Source organism: Danio rerio, chromosome 1 (genome assembly GCF_052040795.2).
Source record: "Danio rerio strain M-AB ecotype USA chromosome 1, GRCz13ab, whole genome shotgun sequence".
In the NCBI taxonomy this organism is placed as follows: Eukaryota; Metazoa; Chordata; class Actinopteri; order Cypriniformes; family Danionidae; genus Danio; species Danio rerio.
In genome coordinates, this window is record NC_141021.1 from 58,363,704 (window position 1) to 58,386,511 (window position 22,808).

A 22,808-nucleotide genomic window follows, 5' to 3' on the forward strand; every position below is an offset into this window, starting at 1 on the left:
TCGCGCTCTGTTCCGCGCCAAAGTAATCGCTCCGAGATCGCTTGAATGAGGTGGTCTTGGCTCGATTAAAACGAACCCTGGAGCGGTTCGATTGTAGTGAGAAAGCGATCCGATCCGAGCATGGTTATATCACAGTGTTTTATGGATATGTAATAGGCTTACAGCTATATGAAGAGAGAATTATGAGTAGGGCGGGAAGTTTCGCGAGTCTCCGGATGCCCGCAAACGAGTGATGATCTCCCGGTAATCTTGCGTCTCCCTCCTGGTACTCAAATAGGCATCGTCGCGCACCCTTCTCACCCCTCCCCACCGCATCGCGCGCGCACCCTGTCAATCACCACCAAACCACCACCTCTCCTGACAGCTGAGCGGGACACTGCAAAATAAACCCTGACACTCTGACCAATGTGAGCAGAGTTTACTCGCACGTGACTTGTTTTAGCTCTTTTGGTCCGATTATAAACTTTGTAGTGTGAAAGCGAACCGCTCCAAGAGCAAAGAGCAACAATGTAACAATTGTAATCTCTGTTTCGGAACAACTGAATCGATTTACAGGTGTGAAAGCACCCTTAAACAGTAAAAAAAACTTAATACCCTGAGCTTTATACCTTTTAACCCACCCATGTAGTGCCATCTCCGGTAAAAAAAATAATTAAAAAAACAAATGCTCTAATGATGTTTCTAAAAATACACTACAAAGGAACTGGACATGGGATTTTTGTTGTTTTTGCACTGGCTTTAAAATTTGAATTTGACAGTGAAACAATACAGACCATAGGAGGAACTTGGGAACATATTTCCATGAACAGACAACATTTCTTTATACTGCTCAACACAAAGAGGTATTGTATTAGTTAAGAAGTCTATCTTGTCAGTTGAGGATCATTCATTATCAGCTCATATCAGGTAAGATGTACTTTTCTGTTCATAATGATCTTTGTAAAATGTTATACGCTTCAGCAGGTGTTTTTCTGTGTTCATGATGTGTGATCGTTTTTTAAGTAACAAATGGTAAAGCCAATGCAAAGAGGAAAGGTCATGTGGAGTTTTAAAGTTTTTTTTCTGTAACAAAACAAAAACAAGAACTGAAAAAAGACAAGGCAGGAAACTAGAATAAGTAAACAATAAACTGTTAACATTGGCATTCAAAGATCAACAAACTCAGACTAAATTACAAGAGGGCTAACCAGAAAAATAGAAAACAAAGGGGTGAATACAGGGAACACAAAGGGGGCAGTGAGACAAGGCAAAGCCAGGTTGAAGCCAGCAAAATAGAGCTAGCAGGGCAGGAAACCACTTCACTGGGGCTAAGTACAACCACTGTGGCACAGGCGGCACCAGATCTGAAGCGGAGCCATGGACTAAAACAGCCTTTGGAATGGAGTCACGAACTAAAAGAGCGCCAGAAGTCAGCAGTGGCAGACAGGATAGAAAGAGACTCTGGACCGGTGGCTGGGTTGGGGTTCTTCTAGGGAAGAGACTCTGGTCTGGTCGTCATCTCAATAGGAGACCCTAGGCTGGTGACCATCTTAGGAAAAGACTTTGGGTTGGTGAACATCTTTGGAAGAGACCCTGCACTATCTTGGGGTTAATCTAGAGAAGAGTTTCTGGGTGGGGGTAAATCTAGGGAAGAGTTTCTGGGTGAGGGTTAATCTAGGGCAGACACTATGTTGGGGTTGGGGTTAACTAGAGAAGAGATTCTGGGTGGGGGTAAATCTAGGGAAAAGCCTGTGGGTTATGGTTAATATAGGAAAGAGACTCTGGATTGGGGTTAATCTAAGGTAGACACTGTGGGTGAGGGGTAATCTAGGGAAGGCACACTGGGTTGGGTTTCATCTATAGAAAAGACTCTGGGTTGGGGTGCATCTAGGAAAGAGACTTTGGGTTGTCTGCTATATTGTAAAAAGACTCTTTGCTGGTGGTCATCCTGAGAAAAGACCCTGGGCTAATGGCTATCTAATGAAAATACTTTGGTTTGGTGAACATCTTGAGAAGAACCTCTGGGATGTTGGCTATCTTAAGAAGGGACCCTGCGCTGGGGTTAATCTAGGAAAAGGTCTCTCTGTTGGGAAGATACTGGACTGGGTTTAATCTAGGGAAGAGTTTCTGGGTGGGGCTTACTCTAAGGAAGATGCTATGTTGGGGTTAATCTAGAGAAGAGTTTCTGGATGGGGGGGGGGTAAATCTAGGGAAGAGCCTGTTGGTCAGGGGTAATCTAGGGAAGAGTCTCTGGGTTAGGATTAATGTAGGGAAGGCACTCTGGTTTGGGGTGCATCTAGGGAAGAGACTTTGGGTTGACTGCTAACTTAGAAAAGACTCTTGAGGTCATAATAAGAATGTTCCTGGACCGGTTAATCTAGAGAAGAGTTTCTGGGTGGAAATCTAGGAAAGAGCCTGTGGATCAGGGGTTCGTCTAGGGAAAAGACTTTGGTTTGGGGGTAGTCTAGGTTAGGCACTCTGGGTCAGGGGTAGTCTAGGGTAGACAGTCTGAGTTAGGGTACATCTAGGGATGAGACTGTGGATTGACTGTTATTTTCAAAAAAGACTCTTGTGGTGGTGATCATCTTGAAGAGCCTCTGGGTTGGTGACAATCTTAGGGAAATACTTTGGGTTAGTGATCATCTTGAGAAGGTCTTGGGAATAAACCCTGGGCTGAGGTTAGTCTAGAGATGAGACTCTGGGTTGTGGTTAACTTGGGGAAGACACTCTGTATTGGTGGTTATTTTTGAAAGAGACTCTGGGCTGGTGGTCATCTTGAGAAGAGACTCTAGGCTGGTGGTCATCTTGAGGAGAGCCTCTGGGTTGGAGGCTATATGAGACTCTGGGCTGAGGTTAATCTAGAGATGAGACTGGGCTGGATTCTCTTAACTTAGGGAAGACAATCTGGGTTGGTGGTTATTTTTGAAAGAGACTCTGGGCTGGTGGTCATCTTGAGAAGAGACTCTGGGTTAGAGACTGTCTTGGGAGGAGACTCTGGCCTGGAGTTATTCTAGGAAGGAAACTCTGCATTTGGGGTTAATCTAGGGATGAAACTCTGGATTGGGGTAATGTACAGAAGACAGTGTTGTTGGTGATAATTTTAAGAAAAAACTTTAGGATCATTGTTATCTTTGGAAAAGACAGGGCTGGGGGCCATGTAAGGAAAAGACACTGGGTTGGCAATGATTATGGAAAAAGCCCCTGGGCTGGTGGCCATCTAGGGAAGAGAGACTGGGGTGGCTGCTATCTTGGGAAAAGACAGGGCTAGTGGCCTTTTTGTTAGGTGTCTCTGGGTTGGTTGGCTATGACAGTTGTTGACACAGGACTAGCAGCCACGATGGGTGTTAAATCTGTTGGATCTCTGAAAGAGCTGATATTGCAGGAAAGCCAAAGGTCTAAATCAGGGAACTAGTGAGTGTCGAGATGGCTTGGTCTGAGAATGCTAAAGCAATGGATTAGAGATTAGTTTTTTTATCTGGACTATGAGGGAATAGACCTCAGTGAATGATGCAATCATGCTATATGACGCTTACAATGTTAGCTGAGCTAGAAAGATGCTAGACACCAATATTGAGGTTTGTCACCAAAATGTATTCATTAATTTTTTTAAATTTATATGTTCAGGTATAAATGCTTAAACCTCCTACTGCGTGCAATTCTAACATGTTCATATATTCAGTGGAATATTCCATTCATGTTTATAACACAGAATAAACAAACAAGGTCACGCATCAGTGCCAATGCTACTTTGTTTTTGTTTTTTTCTGACCTGTGAGGGAAACTTTTCCTATCATCTGTTTTTGTTTGTTTCTTTGGATAAAGATAAATGCTGACAATGGCCTCCTCTCTTCATAAAAGTGAGTGTTTTTCTTGCCAAGTTTAGTAAAAGTTACTTCTTCACCAATTCACCCAACAAATCCCGCCTTCAACACAGGCTTGTTTGAAACGGGCTATCGTCAGATGACTTTTAATAACACCTTTTAGTGAATTTGATATGCTTTTCAGGTTTTATAAGAACACTGGCTCTCGTCTCTGTTATTCTGCGTAAGTATACATGATGGTGGGGGATTGCACACTGGTCTACTTATCTAATCAAATATGCAAAGTCTTTAAATGTCAATAATGTCAGAAAGACTAATATCAAAATGCAGCCTTTCATAAGTTGAGAGTTCATATTCATATATGTTATATCATATGACCTTTATATGGCTCAGTGTTTGTGTGTGCGATTTTGTAATTTGATTTATATGCATCTTTTTTCAGCTGGCAATAACATGAGCAACACCAGCACAACAGCCATACCAAACATGAGCTTAGCTGGTACGGTAGTCTGATGATTCTTCTGTGATTGTGTTTGACTGAATGTCAAATGTGGCGCTGCAGACTGGATTTGAACAGAAATCTCTCTGGTCTCTAAACTCAGTCCTGGAGGGCTGGTTTCCTGGAGAGTTTAGCTCCAACCCAAATCAAACACACCTGAACTGGCTAATCAAGCTCTTACTAGATAAACTGAAAACCACCTGGCAGGTGTGTTGAAGCAGGTTGGAGCTAAACTCAGCAGGACACCGGTCCTCCAGGACTGAGTTTGGACACCCCTGGAGTAGTTCATAACTATCAGTTATTTTAATGAACACCTTGGTAATTCAACATCTGAGGGTGTGCTCGCACTAGGCATGGTTGTCTTGAACTGTGCCTGAGAGCGATTGTCCACACTCCCATCTCCCTTTAGGCCTACGCTCGCACTGCAATTTTACCTTCCGAGCCCAAGCACGCTTATGTCATTGATGATGCCACTGTACAGTTAAAAGACTGATCATAGGAGAAATGCTCTTGCTCAGTACAGTGGAGATTGCTTTAGTCATATCGTTGGGTATTATTTTGAGTCGTTTAGGATGAGATGACACAGTCAACTCTTTCGCTGAACAGATCCACCACTTTTGACTCTCGAAAAAATTTCATGAAAGTAATCGTGCTGCAGGTATTAGGAGGTTTGCTGAGGGTGGCAGCTGGGGGTTTGTATCGTTAATAAACTATGACAGTTTGTGTTCATTGAAATGAAAGAACGATTAATAAATCCATATGAAACTGTCCCTTAAATGTTGCATCTTCAGTTTTGGGTTCAGTCACGCTTTGCACTCACAAGCGTACCACCCTAAAGCCCAACCAAACCATGCTCTGGCACACCTCTTCCAACTGGGCTAGGGCCGGCCAACTGAACCGTACCTAGGCACGATTTGTAGCACTTACACTTGTCAAGCCTAGTGGGAAATGGGGGTCAAATGCACCTGGGCACGGTTCGGATAGCCTAGTGTGAGAACACCTTGAGACTATATTTATTTAGATTATATGGTTTTCTTCTTTATTCAGAGGCAGCCACTTCCAATGCTTTTACTAGGTCTGCTTATTCTTCAGGCGAGAATGGTACTCAATTGAATGTGGTCTTTTAGAAAATAAATCATGATCACAGTAGTTTATTGATTGATTTTTTTTTCAGATGTTACTGAAATAAGCAGCAACAATACAACAGATGTTGCAATCATGTTGCCAAAAACAATCACACCAGATGACTATTCAGCATCTACAGTTGCGGAGAACACTGAACTTGGCTGTAATATCAAAACATAACCCTTTATCTCATTGTCTTTTTAAATAACACAGTAATTCATAAGTTGAGTCTGTTTGATCATCTGTTTCCACCTGTTGTTCCAGTTTCTTCACCATTGGTCACTTCCGCAACGTCTAATAGTTCTACTTCTACAGGTGAGCATGATGCTGGACTGCACTGTAGAATTGTAACGTTACTCTAATCCTTTCAGAAGTACTTTCTTGAGTGTGATTTAACATTTGTTCTTCCCTCTTTTATCATTTCAGTTTCTTCACACACGTCCACTACAATAATATGTACCAATCCCACTACTACAGGTGAATGTGTTGCCCGCCTGAAATGTGCCTTTAGAACAGGAGTGGCCAACCCTGTTCCTGGAGAGCCACCTTCCTGCAGATTTCAGTTGCTACCCATATCAAACACACCTGAACCAATTAATTAGGACCTGAACTCCACGTGATAATTACAGGCAGGTGTGTTTGATATGGGTTGCAACTGAAATCTGCAGGAAGGTGGCTCTCCAGGAACAGGGTTGGCCACCCCTGCTCTAGAAGAAGCTCCTCTTTGTACTTGTCTTTAAAAAGAGCTCAGACATCCTAATTGATCATCCAATTAACTCCAGCTTTATCTATTTCAGTTCCTTTGCCAACAGTCACGTCCACAACATCTACTAGTTCTACTTCTACAGGTGAGGATGATGCTAGAATTAATGTAAAACTAAAACTCAAACTTCAATAATTAAGTTATTCATGAACAACATGGTAATTCAGCATCTGAATCTGTTATTACTATTTTAGTTTCTTTAGAGTCAATCAACGCCACAACATCTAATAGTTCTGCTAATTCTACAGGTGAGGAGGGTTTAGACTAGATCATTTAGAGATTTCCTCTTATGATGTTTAACCTCTCTTTCCATCTGTTTTTGTATCAGTACATTTACAGCCTGTCAAGTCCACAATGCCTACTAATACTACTACTGCAGGTAAAGATGACCCTGGACTGGACTGCAATCTTGAAACATAAGCTTCCATATAGTTTCTTTATGGACAACATGATAGTTGCATCTAAGTCTGATTTGCCATGTTTTTGTTTCTTCAGAGCTAGTCACATCCGCCTCATCTAATATTTCTGCTGATACAGGTGAGAAGGATGCTTAACTGAATGTGGTCTTTCATAAATATCATGAAGCCTGTTCTTTGAGTATGATTGGACTTTTTGAATATGGTGTTTTATCAGGGGTTTTACAGCCAAATAGTAGTTTTAGTTCCTCTATATATACTTCCATCACATTCTACTACTGTAGGCAAATGTATTTCACAACTGAAATGTGGGTCTCAAAAAACTCTCTTTTTCATGAAGAACACAGTAAATTATCCAACCCAGGCTCATTGTGGATACGTACCCCTGTATATATTTCTGAAGAGCACGAAATACGTCCCAGGAGATACATCTCTTCGCAGTTTTTGTTTATGTGAATCCACTAGAGGCCACCGTTTGCGCTTTTTAAGATTTCAAGTTTCTCTCACGAGTGACATTCGTGCCTGCTTAGAGACTTACCACAAGAGTAAGTCAGTGGACCAACTGACTGACCGACCTAAACCCAACCAATAGTGTTTTCAAAAGCAATCCAGAAAAGGAAAAGCCCTCACAGCCACCTGATTTTTACCACATTTTCAGATCTCACTTTTTGGCTTTTGTTTTTGTCTTGCTGCTTTCTGGAACCGTTCTTCGCCAAACTCAAACCCCGTCATTATGGTCAACTCCGCTCCACATGCCAAGTCCATCAACGTACGTGGCGAGCCACTGAACAAACTGGCAATAGCAGAAAAGCTGTTCATAAGGAGGTGAGCAGTCAGCCAGTAGCGGAATTACGGCGCCAGCGTCATACCCGTTCATATAGCATAGCATTCTTTGTTTTGTACAGACGAACCAAAGCCAAACATACCTAAGGCAAGTCATTGTATAACAGTAGTTTCTTCTGCAGACAATCAAAAAATATATTTTGTTTAAGTGGGCTAATAATATTGACCTTAAAATGGGTTTAACCTGCTTTTATTCTAGCTAAAATAAAAGAAATAAGACTTTCTCCAGAAGAAAAAAACATATTAGAGGAAATACAGTTAAAATTCCTTGCTCTGTTTAACATAACTTGGGAAATAGTTATTTAAAAAAACAAAATTCTCAGGAGCGCTAATAATTTTGACTTCAACTGATAATCGTTTTGAATAATCGTGATTACAATTATGACCAAAATTATCGTGATTATGATTTTTTCCAAAATCGAGCAGCCCTAAGTTTTAGTTAACATCTCTTTTGCATATTTTATTGTTTCAGTATCTAAATATTTGATTTAATATGGTTTAATTCTGTTATTATTGGCTTTAGAGCCAGTCACTTCCGCAACATCAACTAGTTCTGATAGTTTTGCTGGTGAGAGTGATACATGAATGGATGTGGTCTTTTAAAATGATTGCTTGATAATGTTTGTGTAAAGAAGTACACAGCTGATCATCTGACTGAAGTAACCTCTTCTATCATCTGTTTTTGTTTCAGTTTCTTGGCAGTCTGTCAATTCCACAACACCTTCTACGACAGGTGAGGATAATGCTAGACTCGACTGTGATATTAAAAACAAAACTCAATGATCTGTTTCTTTATTTGAAACATGACAATTCAGCATCAGAATCTGATCTAATATGTTTTCTTCTGTTATTATTTTAGTTTCTTTAAAGCCAGTCACTTCCGCAACATCTACTAGTTCTGCTAATTTTACTGGTGAGAGTGGCTAGATGTGGTCTTTTAAAAATATTGTTGGTTTTTGTAAAGAAGTACACAGCTGGTCATCTGACTATGAAGTAACATCTTTTGTATCTGTTTTTGCATTAGTGCCTTCACAGCCTGTCAATTCCACAACATCTGCTAATTTCACTTCCACAGGTGAGGGTAATGTTGCACTGGACTGTAAAGCCTAGTTTATACTCAGTGGGTCCGCTAATTCGATTGAGTGCGCATGGTGAATGTGACGTCATCACGGTGTTTGTGTTGGTTCGCTTTGGGTGTGTGAAATGAAATTTCGGCTTTTGGAGCACATGTTTTTTATTTTATTTTTTTTTAACGATGCGCGTTTAATTTGAGTTGAATATGAAACACTTTGAAGAGATTTTCTCTAAAACTGGTAAAACTGTACAGACATCTTCATGACCCGTGATCAAAGAGATAACCTGATGAACAATAATTCTTGGCTAGAAATTACAACAGCCATGGAAAGGAGGAAAGTTTTTGTTACAGGTTTGGAAAAACCCGAGAGATAAGTTTGTTAAAGATGCCATGGCAAAAGTGGAGACCCAGATATACCATGTCAGATATATGTTTTTCCACCATTTATACATTTTACACTGATGTATATATTACAGTTTTGAATTTTAAACAATTTAAAAGATACAAAACTAAAACTAAGAAACAAATTATTCCTTTGATAACTGGAACTGGAATCGGTTTACAATAAATTGATGGCCTTTTTTTCTAGGCTTTATTGGTGATAATGGTCAGGAATGTTGGACCATTATGGTCTTTTCAGCATAAGTATAGGACAGAAACTAGGCAGACAGCAATGTGTGAATTGTGAAGTGGGCTCAATCAATGCCTCATGATGTTTTTAAAAGAACAACCCAGTTGATCATCTGATTCTGACATCTAACATCTTTTGAATCCGTTTTTGTATCAGTTTCTTCGCGGTCTGTCAATTCCACAACACCTTCTAATTTCATTTCGACAGTTGAGTGTAATGCTGGACTGCACTGCGATATTAAAAACAAAACTCAATAATCTGTTTCTTTATTTGAAACATGACACATCAGTAGGCCCACACGGAATCTGCGCATGCAGAATTCCACAGATTTTCAGCAGAATTCCGCAGATTGCAGGAGATTTTTATTCTATTTATTTACTTGAATAAATGTGTAAATATGAATTTATTCAGTTTTTATTCAGTAATTTATTACTTTTTATTTAATATATTAAGGTTTTAGTTGTGATACTCCGCTGGATACTCCCAAAATAATTCCGCAGAAATCCGCAGATTTTTACCAAAATTCTCTGCAGAAATAGCAAAAAACATCCGCAGATTCCGTCTGACCCTGCACATCAGCATCAGAATCTGATCTAATATGTTTTCTTCTGTTATTATTTTAGTTTCTTTAAAGCCAGTCACTTCCGCAACATGTAATAGTTCTGCTAATTTTACTGGTGAGAATAATACTTGACTAAAAATGGTCTTTTAAAAATATGGCCTCAATTGTTTTTTTTTTTTTTTTTTTTTTTTTTTTTTTACAAAGAACACAGTAGTTCATCATCTGAGTCAAATTTAGTAGGTTTTTCCATCAGTCTTGTTACAGCCTGACAATTCCAATAGTATCTAGATGCAGCCTTTATGATGCAAGCTGAGACTGCATCACTCAGGGATGCCATGTCAGACTCAATGCACTCAATGGAGTGAGCGACGTCACTGTGACGGGTAGGGTTAGGGGTGGGTTAGGTGAGCGCATTAAAAAACATTGGATGCAGCCCAGATTGCACTGCACCGAGTCTGCAGCCAGACCCCTGTCGACAATTCCACAACACCTTCTAATTTCATTTCGACAGGTGAGGATAATGCTGGACTGCACTGTGATATTAAAAACAAAACTCAATAATCTGTTTCTTTATTTGAAACATGACACATCAGTATCAGAATCTGATCTAATATGTTTTCTTCTGTGATTATTTTAGTTTCTTTAAAGCCAGTCACTTCTGCAACATCTACTAGTTCTGCTAATTTTACTGGTGAGATTGATGCTTAACTAAAAATAGTCTTTTATAAATATGGCCTAAATTTTTATTATTTTTTTTACAAAGAACACAGTAGTTCATCATCTGGGTCAAATTCAGTATGTTTTTCCATCAGTCTTGTTACAGCCTGGCAATTCCAATAGTATCTGGATGCAGCCTTTATGATGCAAGCTGAGATTGCATCACTCAGGGATGCCATGTCAGCCTCAATGCACTCAATGGAGTGAGTGACGTCACTGTGACGGGTAGTGTTAGGGGTAGGGTTAGGTGAGCGCATTAAAAAACATTGGATGCAGCTCAGATTGCACTGCACAGAGTCTGCAGCCAGACCCCTGTCGACAACTCCACAACACTTTCTAATTTCATTTCGACAGGTGAGGATAATGCTGGACTGCACTGTGAAATTAAAAACAAAACTCAATGATCTGTTTCTTTATTTGAAACATGACACATCAGTATCAGAATCTGATCTAATATGTTTTCTTCTGTTATTATTTTAGTTTCTTTAAAGCCAGTCACTTCCGCAACATCGACTAGTTCTGCTAATTTTACTGGTGAGAATGATACTTGTCTAAAAATAGTCTTTTAAAAATATGGCCTAAATGTTTATTATTTTTTTTACAAAGAACACAGTAGTTCATCATCTGAGTCAAATTCAGTAGGTTTTTCCATCAGTCTTGTTACACCCTGACAATTCCAATAGTATCTGGATGCAGCCTTTATGATGCAAGCTGAGACTGCATCACTCAGGGATGCAAAGTCAGACTCAATGCACTCAATGGAGTGAGCGACGTCACTGTGACGGGTAGTGTTAGGGGTAGGGTTAGGTGAGCGCATTAAAAAACATTGGATGCAGCTCAGATTGCACTGCACCGAGTCTGCAGCCAGACCCCTCTTGACAATTCCACAACATCTACTAATTTTACTTCAACAGGTCAAGATGATGGTAGACTGTAATGTTGATAATGTTATAATGATGATGATAAACCTCATTCTTCATGAAGAATTCAGAATCTGTGTCTGATTTAACATGTGTCTTCTATTGTTTTAGATTCTTTACTAAACACCTCCACAACATCAACTAATTCTACTACAGGTGAGGGTGATGCTGCTGCTGGATACTGTGTGATATTAAAACACACGCCAACATGTGTTTCTTTATGAACAACATGGAAGTTCAGCATCTGACTCTACTTTTGTTTTTTATTCTGTTTTTTTCAGAGCCACTCAATACCACAACATCAACTAATTCATCTGCAAATTCTACAGGTGAGAATGATACTAGATTGAATGCAGTCTGTTATTTATAAACAGTGAAGAATACAGTAGTTCATCATCAGAGTCATCTATTTCCATCTGATACTGTATCAGTCTCTTTTGCTTCCTCTTTTATGGTTTCAGATTATTTACACAACGTCACTTTCATAATATGTTACAGTCCCACTACTACAGGTGAATGAATGTGGAGTCTGGCTTTTATACAAATATTGCCTTATAATCATCATCTTCATTAAAAGCTTTGTAGTCAGCATCTGGTTCTGATGTAATATGTGCTTCTGTCTGTCATTATTTCAGTTCCTGTGCCTGAACCAACTGTCCACTTCAAAACAGATGCCAAGGCCATTACTGCAGGTGAATGTGTATTTTTTATTTATTTACTTTTTTGCTTGAATGTGGCTTTAAAATTAAAACTCATCATAATACATTTATTCGTGAAGAAGACAGTAAATCTTCATTTAAGTCTGACTTAACAAATTTTCATCTATTATCAGTTTTTTTAATACCCTTCACTACTAAAACATCCTCTAGTTATTTTTCTACAGGTAAGGATGATGTTGGCCTGGACAATAGTATTGATACACTCTCAGAAATAAAGGTACAGGAGCTGTCACTGGGGCAGTACCTTTTCAAAAGGTACAAATTTGTACCTGAAGGGTCCATAATGGTACTTCAGAGTTACTTTTTAGGTACATTTGGGTACTAATATGCACCTTTTATGTACCACTGTGGACTCTTTGGGTACAATTTTGTACCTTTGAAAAGCTACTGCCTCAGTGACAGCTCCTGTACCTATATTTCTGAGAGTGTACATGACCCTCTTCTTACATGAGGAAACAATTGAGCATCTGCATATGACTTTTTTCAATGTTTAATTGTTTCAATGTGTCAGAGCTAAAATCTGGCTATTTTCATGAAGAGCACAGTTAATCTTGGTTTGAGACTGACTAGCCTTTGTTTTTAATCTATTATTATTTCCGTTCATTTACCAGCCGTCACTTCCGCAACATCAGCTACTTCTACAGGTGAGGATGATGATGGACTGAACTGTAATATTGAAAAGCAATGCTCCATGATCAAATTCTTTATAAGCAACAGAGTAATTCAGCATCTGAGTTTGTGTTTAACAGAGTTTATCTGCTTTTTTCAGTTTCTTCACACATGGTCACTTCCGCAACATCTACTAGCTCTACTACTACAGGTGAATGTGTAAACAAACTAGAATGTGGCTTTCAAAAGAAGCACAGTAAATGATCATTTTGTTCTGAATAAACTTCTGTTTCTGATTGTTATCATTTCAGTTAGTTTATCATCAGTCACTTCCACAACATTCGCTAGTTCTGCAGGCCAGTCTGAGAGTAGACTTTCTATCATCCTGTTTTGGTGAAATTGTCACTGCAAACTGAAAAAAACACTAGCAAATCCCCCCAAGTTCCTCATTAACTTACATCTATGATAGTAAATCCACTTTAAATAGCTATAGATTGTTAGATTACTGAGACTAATATTATATAGGGTGTTAAAATAAACAAAAAGCTCATTTTAAACAATGACATTTTCTGTATTTGGTTGAATTGTGAAGATTTTCAGTACAAGTTGTTGAACATATTTTATTGATGCTTTTTCTATTTGCATGCATTTTATTCTGCTGGGTTTTCATCTCTCACAATTACTAGAGGAGCATTTTAAATACGGCGTGTGTCATAATTATTTCTCCATCGTTGCAGCTGTCAAATTCAGTCTGAGTCTTTATAGTCATTGAATGTTTGACTTTAACTTAAATAAAAGTCAATCTGATTGATCATATTATAACATTAAGTCTGTTCTTCTGACCTAGAAATTTCAGAATCTTGAATTAACTTTAATTTGTATTTGACGTGTTTAACCAGTTTTATAATATGCTGTATAACATATAATCTTATTTTTAACACAAATGCACATCACATAGTCTTATCTTTCTCGTTCTATGTCTGAATATCCCAGTGCTGGAAGAATCCAGGGTATGTATTTGCAAGACAAATTTCTAACATTGTGATTTGAGGTTTTGGATTTATTAATAAAACTTGAAACAACAGCTGCACTTGTTGCTTTTAGAGAACGCACTTCATTTTAAACAATGAAAGAAATTAAAATACTCCACAGAGATCATTATTCAGTTTAATTTACCAAAGCTCATTTGTGATTTCAGGCTGCAGGACAATGGCAAAATGTTCTCGGGCTGATAGAAAACATTACAGCTCAAGAGCTTCCTTTGACAGTAAGATAAACCAAACCAAATAATCATCAATTGTAATTTACATGATGAAACAGTAGGAATGTTTTCATTCTAATTATCCAAATTTAGGATGTGAAAATCATTTTGGATACAGTCCTCAATGCTACAGGGATGGTTGTAACGTCTTCATCAGCAGCAGCAGCAGACCCAAGTAAACTGGTGTCAGATGGAAACCGTGTGTTAAATGCAGGCGAGAAACTGGTGTCCATGCTGGTGAAGCCCACAAACACAAGTGACTATGTTAGCTTTACTCTGGACACTGTGGGTGAGTGAAAACCACAACTTTACAAGTATTTTTTTTTTCTGTTTTGATTATTAATTGTATTTTTATTCCCTTATAGAATTTTAAAATATTATGTGTGTGTGTGTGTGTGTGTGTATATATATATATATATATATATATATATATATATATATATATATATATATATATATATATATATATATATATATATATAAAGCTATTTACTGACATGCAAGTTAATGTTTAAATTTAACATAATATCTCATACACAGCCACTTTATTAGGTATACCTTACTAGTACCATGTTGATCCCACTTTTGCCTTCAGAACTGCCTTAATCAGTTGTGGCATCGATTTAACAACGTGCTAGAAATATTCCTCAGAGATTTTGCTCTATATTGACATGATAGCATCACACAGTTGCTGCAGATTTGTCAGCTGCACATCCATGATGCCAATCTCCCGTTCCACTATATCCCAAAATGTGCTCCATTGGTCTGAGATCTGGTGACTGTGGAGGACATTTAGGTACAGTGAACTCATTTTCATGTTTAAGAAACCAGTCTGAGATGATTCACGCTTTATGACAAGGCTCATATCCTGCTGGAAGAACCCATCAGAAGATGGGCACACTTTGGTCATAGAGTGATGGACATGGTCAGTAACAATACTCAGGTAGGCTGTGGTGTTGACACGATGCTCAATTGGTACTAATGGGCCCAAAGTGTACCAAGAAAATCTCCCCCACACCATTACACCACCACCACCTGCCTGAACTGTTGACACAAAGCAGGATGGATCCATGCTTTCATGTTGTTGATGCCAAATTCTGACCCGACCATTCGGATGTGGCAGCAGAAATGGAGACTCATCAGAGCAGGCAACGTTTCTCCAATCTTCTATTGTCCAGTTTTGAGCCTGTGTGAATTGTAGCCTCAGTTTCCTGTTCTTAGCTGACAGGAGTGGCACCCGGTGTGATCTTCTGCTGCTGTAGCCCATCCGCCTCAAGGTTGGATGTGTTGTGTGTTCAGAGATGCTCTTCTGCAGAGCTCGGTTGTAGCGAGTGCTTATTTGAGTTACTGTTGCTGGAACCAGTCTGGCCATTCTCCTCTGACCTCTGGCATCAACAAGGCATTTGCGCCCACAGAACTGCCGCTCACTGGATATTTCCTCTTTGTCGGAGCATTCTCTGTAAACTCTAGAGATGGTTGTGTGTGAAAATCCCAGTAGATCAGCAGTTTCTAAAAATACTCAGACCAGCCCGTCTGGCACCAAAAACCATGCCACCTTCAAAGCCACTTATATCATCATCTTCCCCATTCTGATGCTCGCTTTGAACTGCAGCAGATCCTCTTGACCATGTCTACATGCCTAAATGCATTGAGTTGCTGCCATGTGATTGGCTGATTAGAAATTATTGTTAACAGGCAGTTAGACAGGTGTTCCTAATAAAGTGGCCGGTGAGTGCATGCAATTTGAAACTTGCCGTTTACATATCTTTTTCAGCCATCAGAATTGTGTACAAATATGCAAATAGACATTTGAATATTTTGAAATATAGGTTGCAAATTATGACATGAAATCCGAGCAATGTAATCTGCATGTATTGCCATTATCATATGCTGTGTATTTTTTTAATTAGAGGTAAAAGTCTTCATGGTTGGACCACAGGTGACCTTAGATAAAATCCCTCGACTGGATACAGCAAGTTCTTCTATGGATATCGATCTCATAGACATCGCCAAGAACAACAATGAAACAAGTACAGTACATTTAAAATCTTTGTGGAGTTTTAAAGGGTCAGTTCACTCCAACATAAAAGTTCTGTCATCATTTATTTACTCTTGGCTTGTTTCAAATCAGTTTGAGTTTTTTCTTTCTGTTGAACACCCGTGGTTGCAGGTTTCCAACATTCTTCAATGCATCTTCTTTTGTGTTCAACAGAACCAAAATGTGGTTAGAAGACAAAATGGGTGAACTATTCCTCTAACAGTAACTTTAAAGAGAGGTTTATTTCTCTGTTTCTGTCTCACAGGATCTGCTGCTGTGGCTTTCATGAGCTACACCACAATGGAGAATCTACTGAAGGCCGACTTCTTCAACACAACTAATGACACCATTAAAACCATGATGTCCACTGTGATCTCAGCTACTCTTCCCAAAACCAGCAACACTGCACTCACCAAACCAGTCAAGTTCACCTTCAGACACATCAGAGTGAGAGACTGAAATGTGTTTTAGTCCAACATCAGCACTGATCAACATCTGAACACATCTAATATTCACTCTGCTCATATTTTCTGCTTGTTTCTTCTTCTTCTTGCAGGAGTTTGAGCCCAGCGGTTCTCTGTCCTGTGTGTACTGGAATATCAGCGAGTGGATTGTAGATGGTTGTTCTGTGTTAAACAGCAACAGCAGCCACACTGTGTGTTCCTGTGTTCATCTGTCCACATTCGCTCTCATCATGCAGACCAGCAGCAGTCCACCACCGGTACCAGAACATTTTTAGAGAGCATTGAAGAGCAGCACAGATCTGGCACTCATGTTCTCTGCATGTTTTCTCAGAGCGATCTGCTGGAGCTGCTGAATCTGGTGTGTGTGATCGTGGGTCTGGTGTTCTTCAGTTTGGCTCTGTTGTCCTTTGCTCTTTGTCAGTGGAGTCCTGGAGTCAATAATGTGGCTCGAATCAACATCTGCATCAGTCTGCTGTCGGCTCACCTTCTGTTTCTGCTCACACAACAGTTCCTGAGCCTCATTCGCCCTCAGCAGGTGAGAATGATGAAGGAGCTCTACAGCTCAGCACAGCCGCACTGAGAATCATCATAACCCTCTCTCATGCTCTCCAGGTGTTGTGTGTGGTGATAGCAGGCCTTCTGCACTTCCTCTTCCTCTCCGCCTTTGTGTGGATGTTCATTGAAGCTGTGCTGCTCTTCATCTGCGTCAAGAACCTATCACAGATCAGCTCCAGAAAGTGGGAGGGGCCCAGCGGTTGGTTCCTGTGTGTGATTGGATATGTGGTTGCTCTGGTTGTGGTGGGCGTGTCAGTCGTAACTGATCCTAAAGGCTACGACAGTAAACAGTGAGTTGTTGTTTTTATTGAGCTCATTTGATTAAAAGGAAGTAAAGCAGGAGATTTTTTTTTAATATATATTTGTACACGGGCTGTAACATCCTCACAGACCACAGTTTACTATTTAATTTTATTCAGTTACATATTTATTTAATTTAATATTGTGTTTTTATTGACCTAGATGCTGGATTAAATATGATAAAGGGTTTATCTGGAGTTTTCTGGGTCCTGTTTGTGTCATACTAGCAGTAAGTTCTAGTAACAAACATTTTTTCACACAAGCTGTCAAAGCCCAAAAAACTAAACTAGGTATTTCTTCTTTTCTCCACAGTTAAACATGATCCTCTTCATCAACATCATCATCACTCTGAACTCATCCCTCAAAAATCTGAATGTTGAAGTTTCACAGATGAAGCAAACCAAGTAATGTGGATCCCTTGTTGTTTACTCCAAGAGAACAAGATGTATTCACTGAATCCTCACATTAACTCTATTCCATTCTCTGCAGGGTTATGGTGTTTAAAACACTGGGTCAGTTTGTGGTTCTGGGTTGTCCTTGGATTCTGGGTTTCTTCACTAATGTCAATATGGTGATCTACATCCTCTTCCTCGTCTTGAACTCTCAGCAGGGAACCTTCATCTTCCTGATCTACTGTGTGCTCAATAATGAGGTCAGACATTTACTCAGTCTTCAGTACCACCCCAATCAACATCAACAGTTAACATGAGAGAACACTACAATAGTGTTCACCCTATTTTGGACATTTGTACCTAAATTTGGTAGTCAGTTCAGTTTAAGTGTATTTCTGTAACAGTTCTGTAATTTCAGGAGTGACAACTAAATTATCTCCTAAAGAAATGCAGGGAGATACTGTTATGAGTCGGGTGGCAGCAGTGGCGAGGATCCAAACGCAGTTTACTTAGAGCAGGGGTGTCCAAACTCGGTCCTGGAAGGCCAGTGTCCTGCATATTTTAGTTCCAACCCCAATTAAACACACCTGAACCAGCTAATCAAGCTCTTTCTAGGAAATTAAACTTCCAGACAGGTGTGTTGGAGGAAGTTGGAGCTAAACTATGCAGGACACCGACCCTCCAGGACTGAATTTGGACACCCCTGATTTAGAGAATGATCATACAGGCAAGGTCAAAACAGGGACAGACAGGAGCATGCAGGTAATCCAAAGCTTAATCGAAGTCACAGGCGAATGGTCGGGGTAGGCAGCAAAACAACATAAACGATGAATAAAACAACACTGGCTCACTGTGGATACATACCTCAGTTTACATTGCTGGAAAGTGTGAACAATGTACTGAGAACTACATTTGGTTTCATTTAGTCTGCAAAAACGAACGCTACTGGAAGACGGTATGACGTCAGCACCAATAGCTTCTGGTATTTTTGTCCATGTGGACGGGTTTTCCCGTTATTATTGTTAGTTTGCCTGATGGGTTGCTGCAAAAACAGGCATCAGAGTCCGGCGAAGAACAGTTGCAGAAAGTAGGTAAAACATAAGCAAATAAATAACAGGCCGAGAACGTGGTTAAAAAAAAATCTGAAAACATGGTAAAATTGCGCGGTGGCAATCTTTTTTCTAAATTAGCCTTCGAAAACATTATCGGTTTAGTTTAAGGAAGGGGGTGGGTTGGGTATCGGTCAGCCAGTCAGCTGAAGTTAGTGTATGTTGTTGCGCCATCTGGTGGATTTGCGTAAGAGGCATGTACAGGAGACATTTGAGATTATTGAAAAGTGCACACATCGGCGGTGGATTCGGAAACAAAAACTGCAAGGAAATGTACCTCCAAGTACATTTTTCACACTCTTCAGAAATGTAGACTTGGGTAAATGTCCACAATGAGCCAGTGTTGGAAGACAAAAGGGTCAAAACAATGGCTAGAAAAGGCTGGGAAACGCTTACAATTGTTCACTAGCAGCTAACAAGACTCAGCACTGGATATAAGTGTGTGTGGTTTGTGAATATATATAGTCCCAGTAATCAGTAATGACAAGCTTCAGCTTGGTGTAATGAAGGGTTGATCGGGATGTGGTGTGTGAGTGCAGGGCATGATGGAAATGTAGTTCAGCTGAAGGACAAGCAGTGTTCTCTAGCAGCCTGCAAGGGCAACACTGCTGGTGATCATAACAGATACATCTCTAAACTGTGTAGCAACATTTAGCCTATATAATTATGAATATTAATTAGTTGTTATTATGAATATTTGGGTTGACTTTATCATCAATGGTAGCAGAACTCAAGTTCCCATACACTGATCTGCTCATCTTTTTGAGCTTACTATGTAACTCTATATCAATTCAAAGATCAAGTCATTTTTCTGGCCTGGAAAAGTAATAATTTTTCTTTGCTGCAGCTTTATCTGTGAGTTCAAATAACTTAAAGTATAATACAGTACTAGGAAAGATCCTAGTACTAAAACCAGTAAACAATAACACATGCAAAGGTTTAACTTTATATTAGGTGGCCTTTACTAATATGTACTCACACTGTAATTGATCATTTGTTACTATGTATTTATTGTGTAAATACATGTTTTTACATTGCACTTATTGCTGATACATCTGGAATTAATTTATGTAATTACACTGTTGCCCATCCTTTACACCTTAACCCACCCTTGTGCCTACACATACCCCCAAACCTGTCCCTAACCCGACCCATATCCCACCCATAACCCATTGGCAGATTATTTTGCTTGTTTTCAGGAAAAAAAACTCACTTCATTTAGACTTCATTTCTTTAAACAAGACAACATTTTAGCTTGTCTAAAAAATGCTTCTTGATTTAAGAATTTTAGGATATTTGGATTAGACACGACAAAAAACCCATAGTATGAATACAGAAGCATTTTTGCAGTTAAACTGCTTTTAGGTCAAGTTTTCTCAATCCATTTTGAGTTTGTCTTTTACTCTTTTTACATAAAGAAAATAGGTGTTGTCTTCTGCAACACAGACTCATAGTAAAAATGTACCCCTGTATACATTTCTGGAGAGTGTGAATTATGTAGCCAGAGGTATGTATGGCTGCATTTTGCCTTTAAAACGAATGCTACAGGGCGGTATGAAGCCGCCAACATCTTCTGATTTTTTTTTTCACGCTACCAGCTCATCGCTTACCTCCATGTGGACGACTTTTCCGCTCTTACCAGTTTGTCCAGTAGCTCACCATGTATAACAACGGACTTGAGATGCAGAGTGGAGTTGACTGCATCAACAGGGTTCTAGTTTAACCAAAAACTGTTCCAGAAAGCTGGTAAAACAAAAACAAACAACAGAATGAGAATGTGGTAAAAAAAAATAATAAGTCAGGCGGCCACAAGGTTTTTTTTTCTGAGTTCCTTTGAAAACACTGTCGGTTGGGTTTTGGGAAGTGGGCGATTGGGTCAATTAATGCTTTTGAAAATACTCTTACTAGGTGTTGGGTGGGGGGATTGGCCAGTTGGTTAGTCAGTCAGTCTTCAGCAGCCTCTGGTGGGTTTAAGGGAGTCTGGTGCAATGCTAGCCCTTTAAATCTTAAAACGAAAGCCGTTGACGTCACAGACCCGTTACCGTTTAACTGGTAAAGCAAGAACAGCAGATGTGAATGGCACTCGTGAGAAAAATTTGAGAACTAAAAAAACTGTAAAACAATTTGCCTCCTGGGACGTATTTTGTGCTGCCCAGAAATGAATACAGGGGTGGTACGTATCATTAATGAGCCTGGGGTTGGTCTTCTGAATCACTTTTCTTATGTAAATTGTTTTAAACCCGTTGTAAACTTTCTGAAGTTAAACTGATCTCCAAATCTGTCGTGTGATTTTTATCCAGATCAGGCAGCAGTACAGAAAGTGCTTCACATCTCTGTGCTCTGGACGACAACAACAGGACCACAGCATCAATGAGAAATAACAGCAAATACAGTACAATTCATTCATTTTCCTTTGAGTATTTAATTCCATTTAAATATGTATATCACTTTTCACGATGATTGTGATTCCAAAGCAGCTTTACGAAATGTGCACATTATTACATGACAATCAAAATAATCAGAAAGGTTCTCCAGCACTGGAGAATACCCACACATTTTTGCACACACTCACATACATTAGGCCAATTTAGCTTATTCAGTTCCCCTATACCATGTTTTTGGACTATGGGGGAATCAGGAGCACCCGGAGGAAACCCACGCCAACACAGGGAGAACATGCAAACTCCATTCAGAAATGACAACTGACCCAGGCTCAAACTAGCGCCCTTCTTGCTGTGAGGCGATTGTGCCGTCAGCCTAATGTTATTTTATTCAGGGGATAAATTTTGATACATTATCTTTCTTTTATAATATTTTATCTTACGTTATTGTTTTGTGTCTATCCTTGCTTGTATTTTGGAAAGAAAAAGTCAAATGTACTTTTAATTAAATGCTTCTGTTATCAAACAGGTTTTTAATGCGATAGTGGTTGAAGATGAATCGTTATGTTAATATTTAAATGAGTAAATAATCCTTGAAGATTTCGTCTGATGTAATTTAACAGTGCTGAGTTGTTTGTAAAGGTAAAGTATGATTACAAATGTATGACCATAATAAAATCAGACACTATGATGATGGATGTAAAAGCTGTTGTTGTTGTTTTTACACACCACACCTCCCGAACGTCAAATATACACATAATAGAAAATATGAAGGACTTTATTGAAGGGATTATTTACAGTTTTAACCCAAAGAATGAGCAGTCTGTCAGATGACGAAGAGTCAGAGATTCAAATAAATAAATGAAATTTATGGAAGATAAGCAATTTCAGCACTCGCAATGAGTTCCTAGGCCGCTCTGCTTACAATCACAAATCAACATCAGTTATACTCTCACATAACGTCATTAACTGCGTCATACATATTGGTTTTCTACCCTGATTGGTTTCACAGATAGCCTAGGAAAATTTCCATGTGTGTACGTGCGTACTATTCTGAACAATATCTTAAGCATCTAAACATCAGACAGCCACTAGACTGTTTAGAGCTGACTCCAGACCTGTCAAAAGGATCCACAATCAAATAAAATGCAAACGCTTGAAGTACAATCTGTTTACCCAATCTCTTACCCAAGGCTGAGTTCATTCTCAGCCATCTTTATTAAAACTGGTTAAAAAAACTATAATCTACATTCAGGCAGTTACAGTTAAAGCAGAAGTTTGTATAAAAAGGCACATAACCATATAAAAAAGGTCAGGTGTTAATGTGACTAAACGTTTTATATTTTAGGTAAATTCGGATTATCAAATTTGTTTCTGTTATGCTCAGTAGCAGAATAATGAGAGAGATATTTGCTGAAACACTGTTATAACTTTTCTTGAAATTCAAGTTTATACACAATAAGATTATTCTGCCTCTGAAGAAGCTCAGATGATGATGTCAAGGTTTTGGAAGTTTCTGATTGGCTAATGGACAACATTTGAGTTATCTGGAGGCACAACTGTAGAATAGTATTTGAGGAAACGCTCAAACACACTGCTTCCTTGTGTGAACATGGGAAAATAAACAAG

General features: G+C 39.2%; 1 protein-coding gene across 5 annotated transcripts; it reads left to right on the plus strand.

Moving 5' to 3' along the window:
* The first annotated feature begins 767 nt into the window (after nt 1-767).
* Nucleotides 768-21,877, plus strand: LOC147847042 (adhesion G protein-coupled receptor E3-like). Of its 5 annotated transcripts, XM_087237933.1 has the most exons (32): nt 853-906; nt 3,802-3,836; nt 3,985-4,023; nt 4,243-4,299; nt 5,474-5,587; nt 5,689-5,739; nt 5,851-5,901; nt 6,222-6,272; nt 6,382-6,435; nt 6,516-6,566; nt 6,683-6,724; nt 8,138-8,179; nt 8,306-8,359; nt 8,471-9,363; nt 11,463-11,507; nt 11,633-11,680; nt 11,813-11,863; nt 11,987-12,043; nt 12,682-12,714; nt 12,840-12,890; nt 12,991-13,047; nt 13,878-13,946; nt 14,034-14,229; nt 15,851-15,970; nt 16,244-16,425; nt 16,535-16,699; nt 16,774-16,977; nt 17,055-17,287; nt 17,460-17,526; nt 17,610-17,701; nt 17,787-17,949; nt 21,099-21,877. In XM_087237933.1, the coding sequence occupies exons 18-32, from the start codon at nt 12,023-12,025 to the stop codon at nt 21,177-21,179; spliced, it is 1,734 nt and encodes a 577-aa protein (XP_087094059.1). In that variant the 5' UTR covers nt 853-906; nt 3,802-3,836; nt 3,985-4,023; nt 4,243-4,299; nt 5,474-5,587; nt 5,689-5,739; nt 5,851-5,901; nt 6,222-6,272; nt 6,382-6,435; nt 6,516-6,566; nt 6,683-6,724; nt 8,138-8,179; nt 8,306-8,359; nt 8,471-9,363; nt 11,463-11,507; nt 11,633-11,680; nt 11,813-11,863; nt 11,987-12,022; the 3' UTR covers nt 21,180-21,877. The 5 variants fall into 5 exon arrangements, with proteins under 5 accessions (XP_087094058.1, XP_087094059.1, XP_087094062.1 ...); XM_087237932.1 differs by lacking the exon at nt 12,991-13,047 and having other exon boundaries at nt 768-906; nt 8,471-8,521; nt 12,840-12,898; XM_087237936.1 differs by lacking the exon at nt 12,991-13,047 and having other exon boundaries at nt 12,840-12,898.
* The last annotated feature ends 931 nt before the right edge of the window (nt 21,878-22,808 follow it).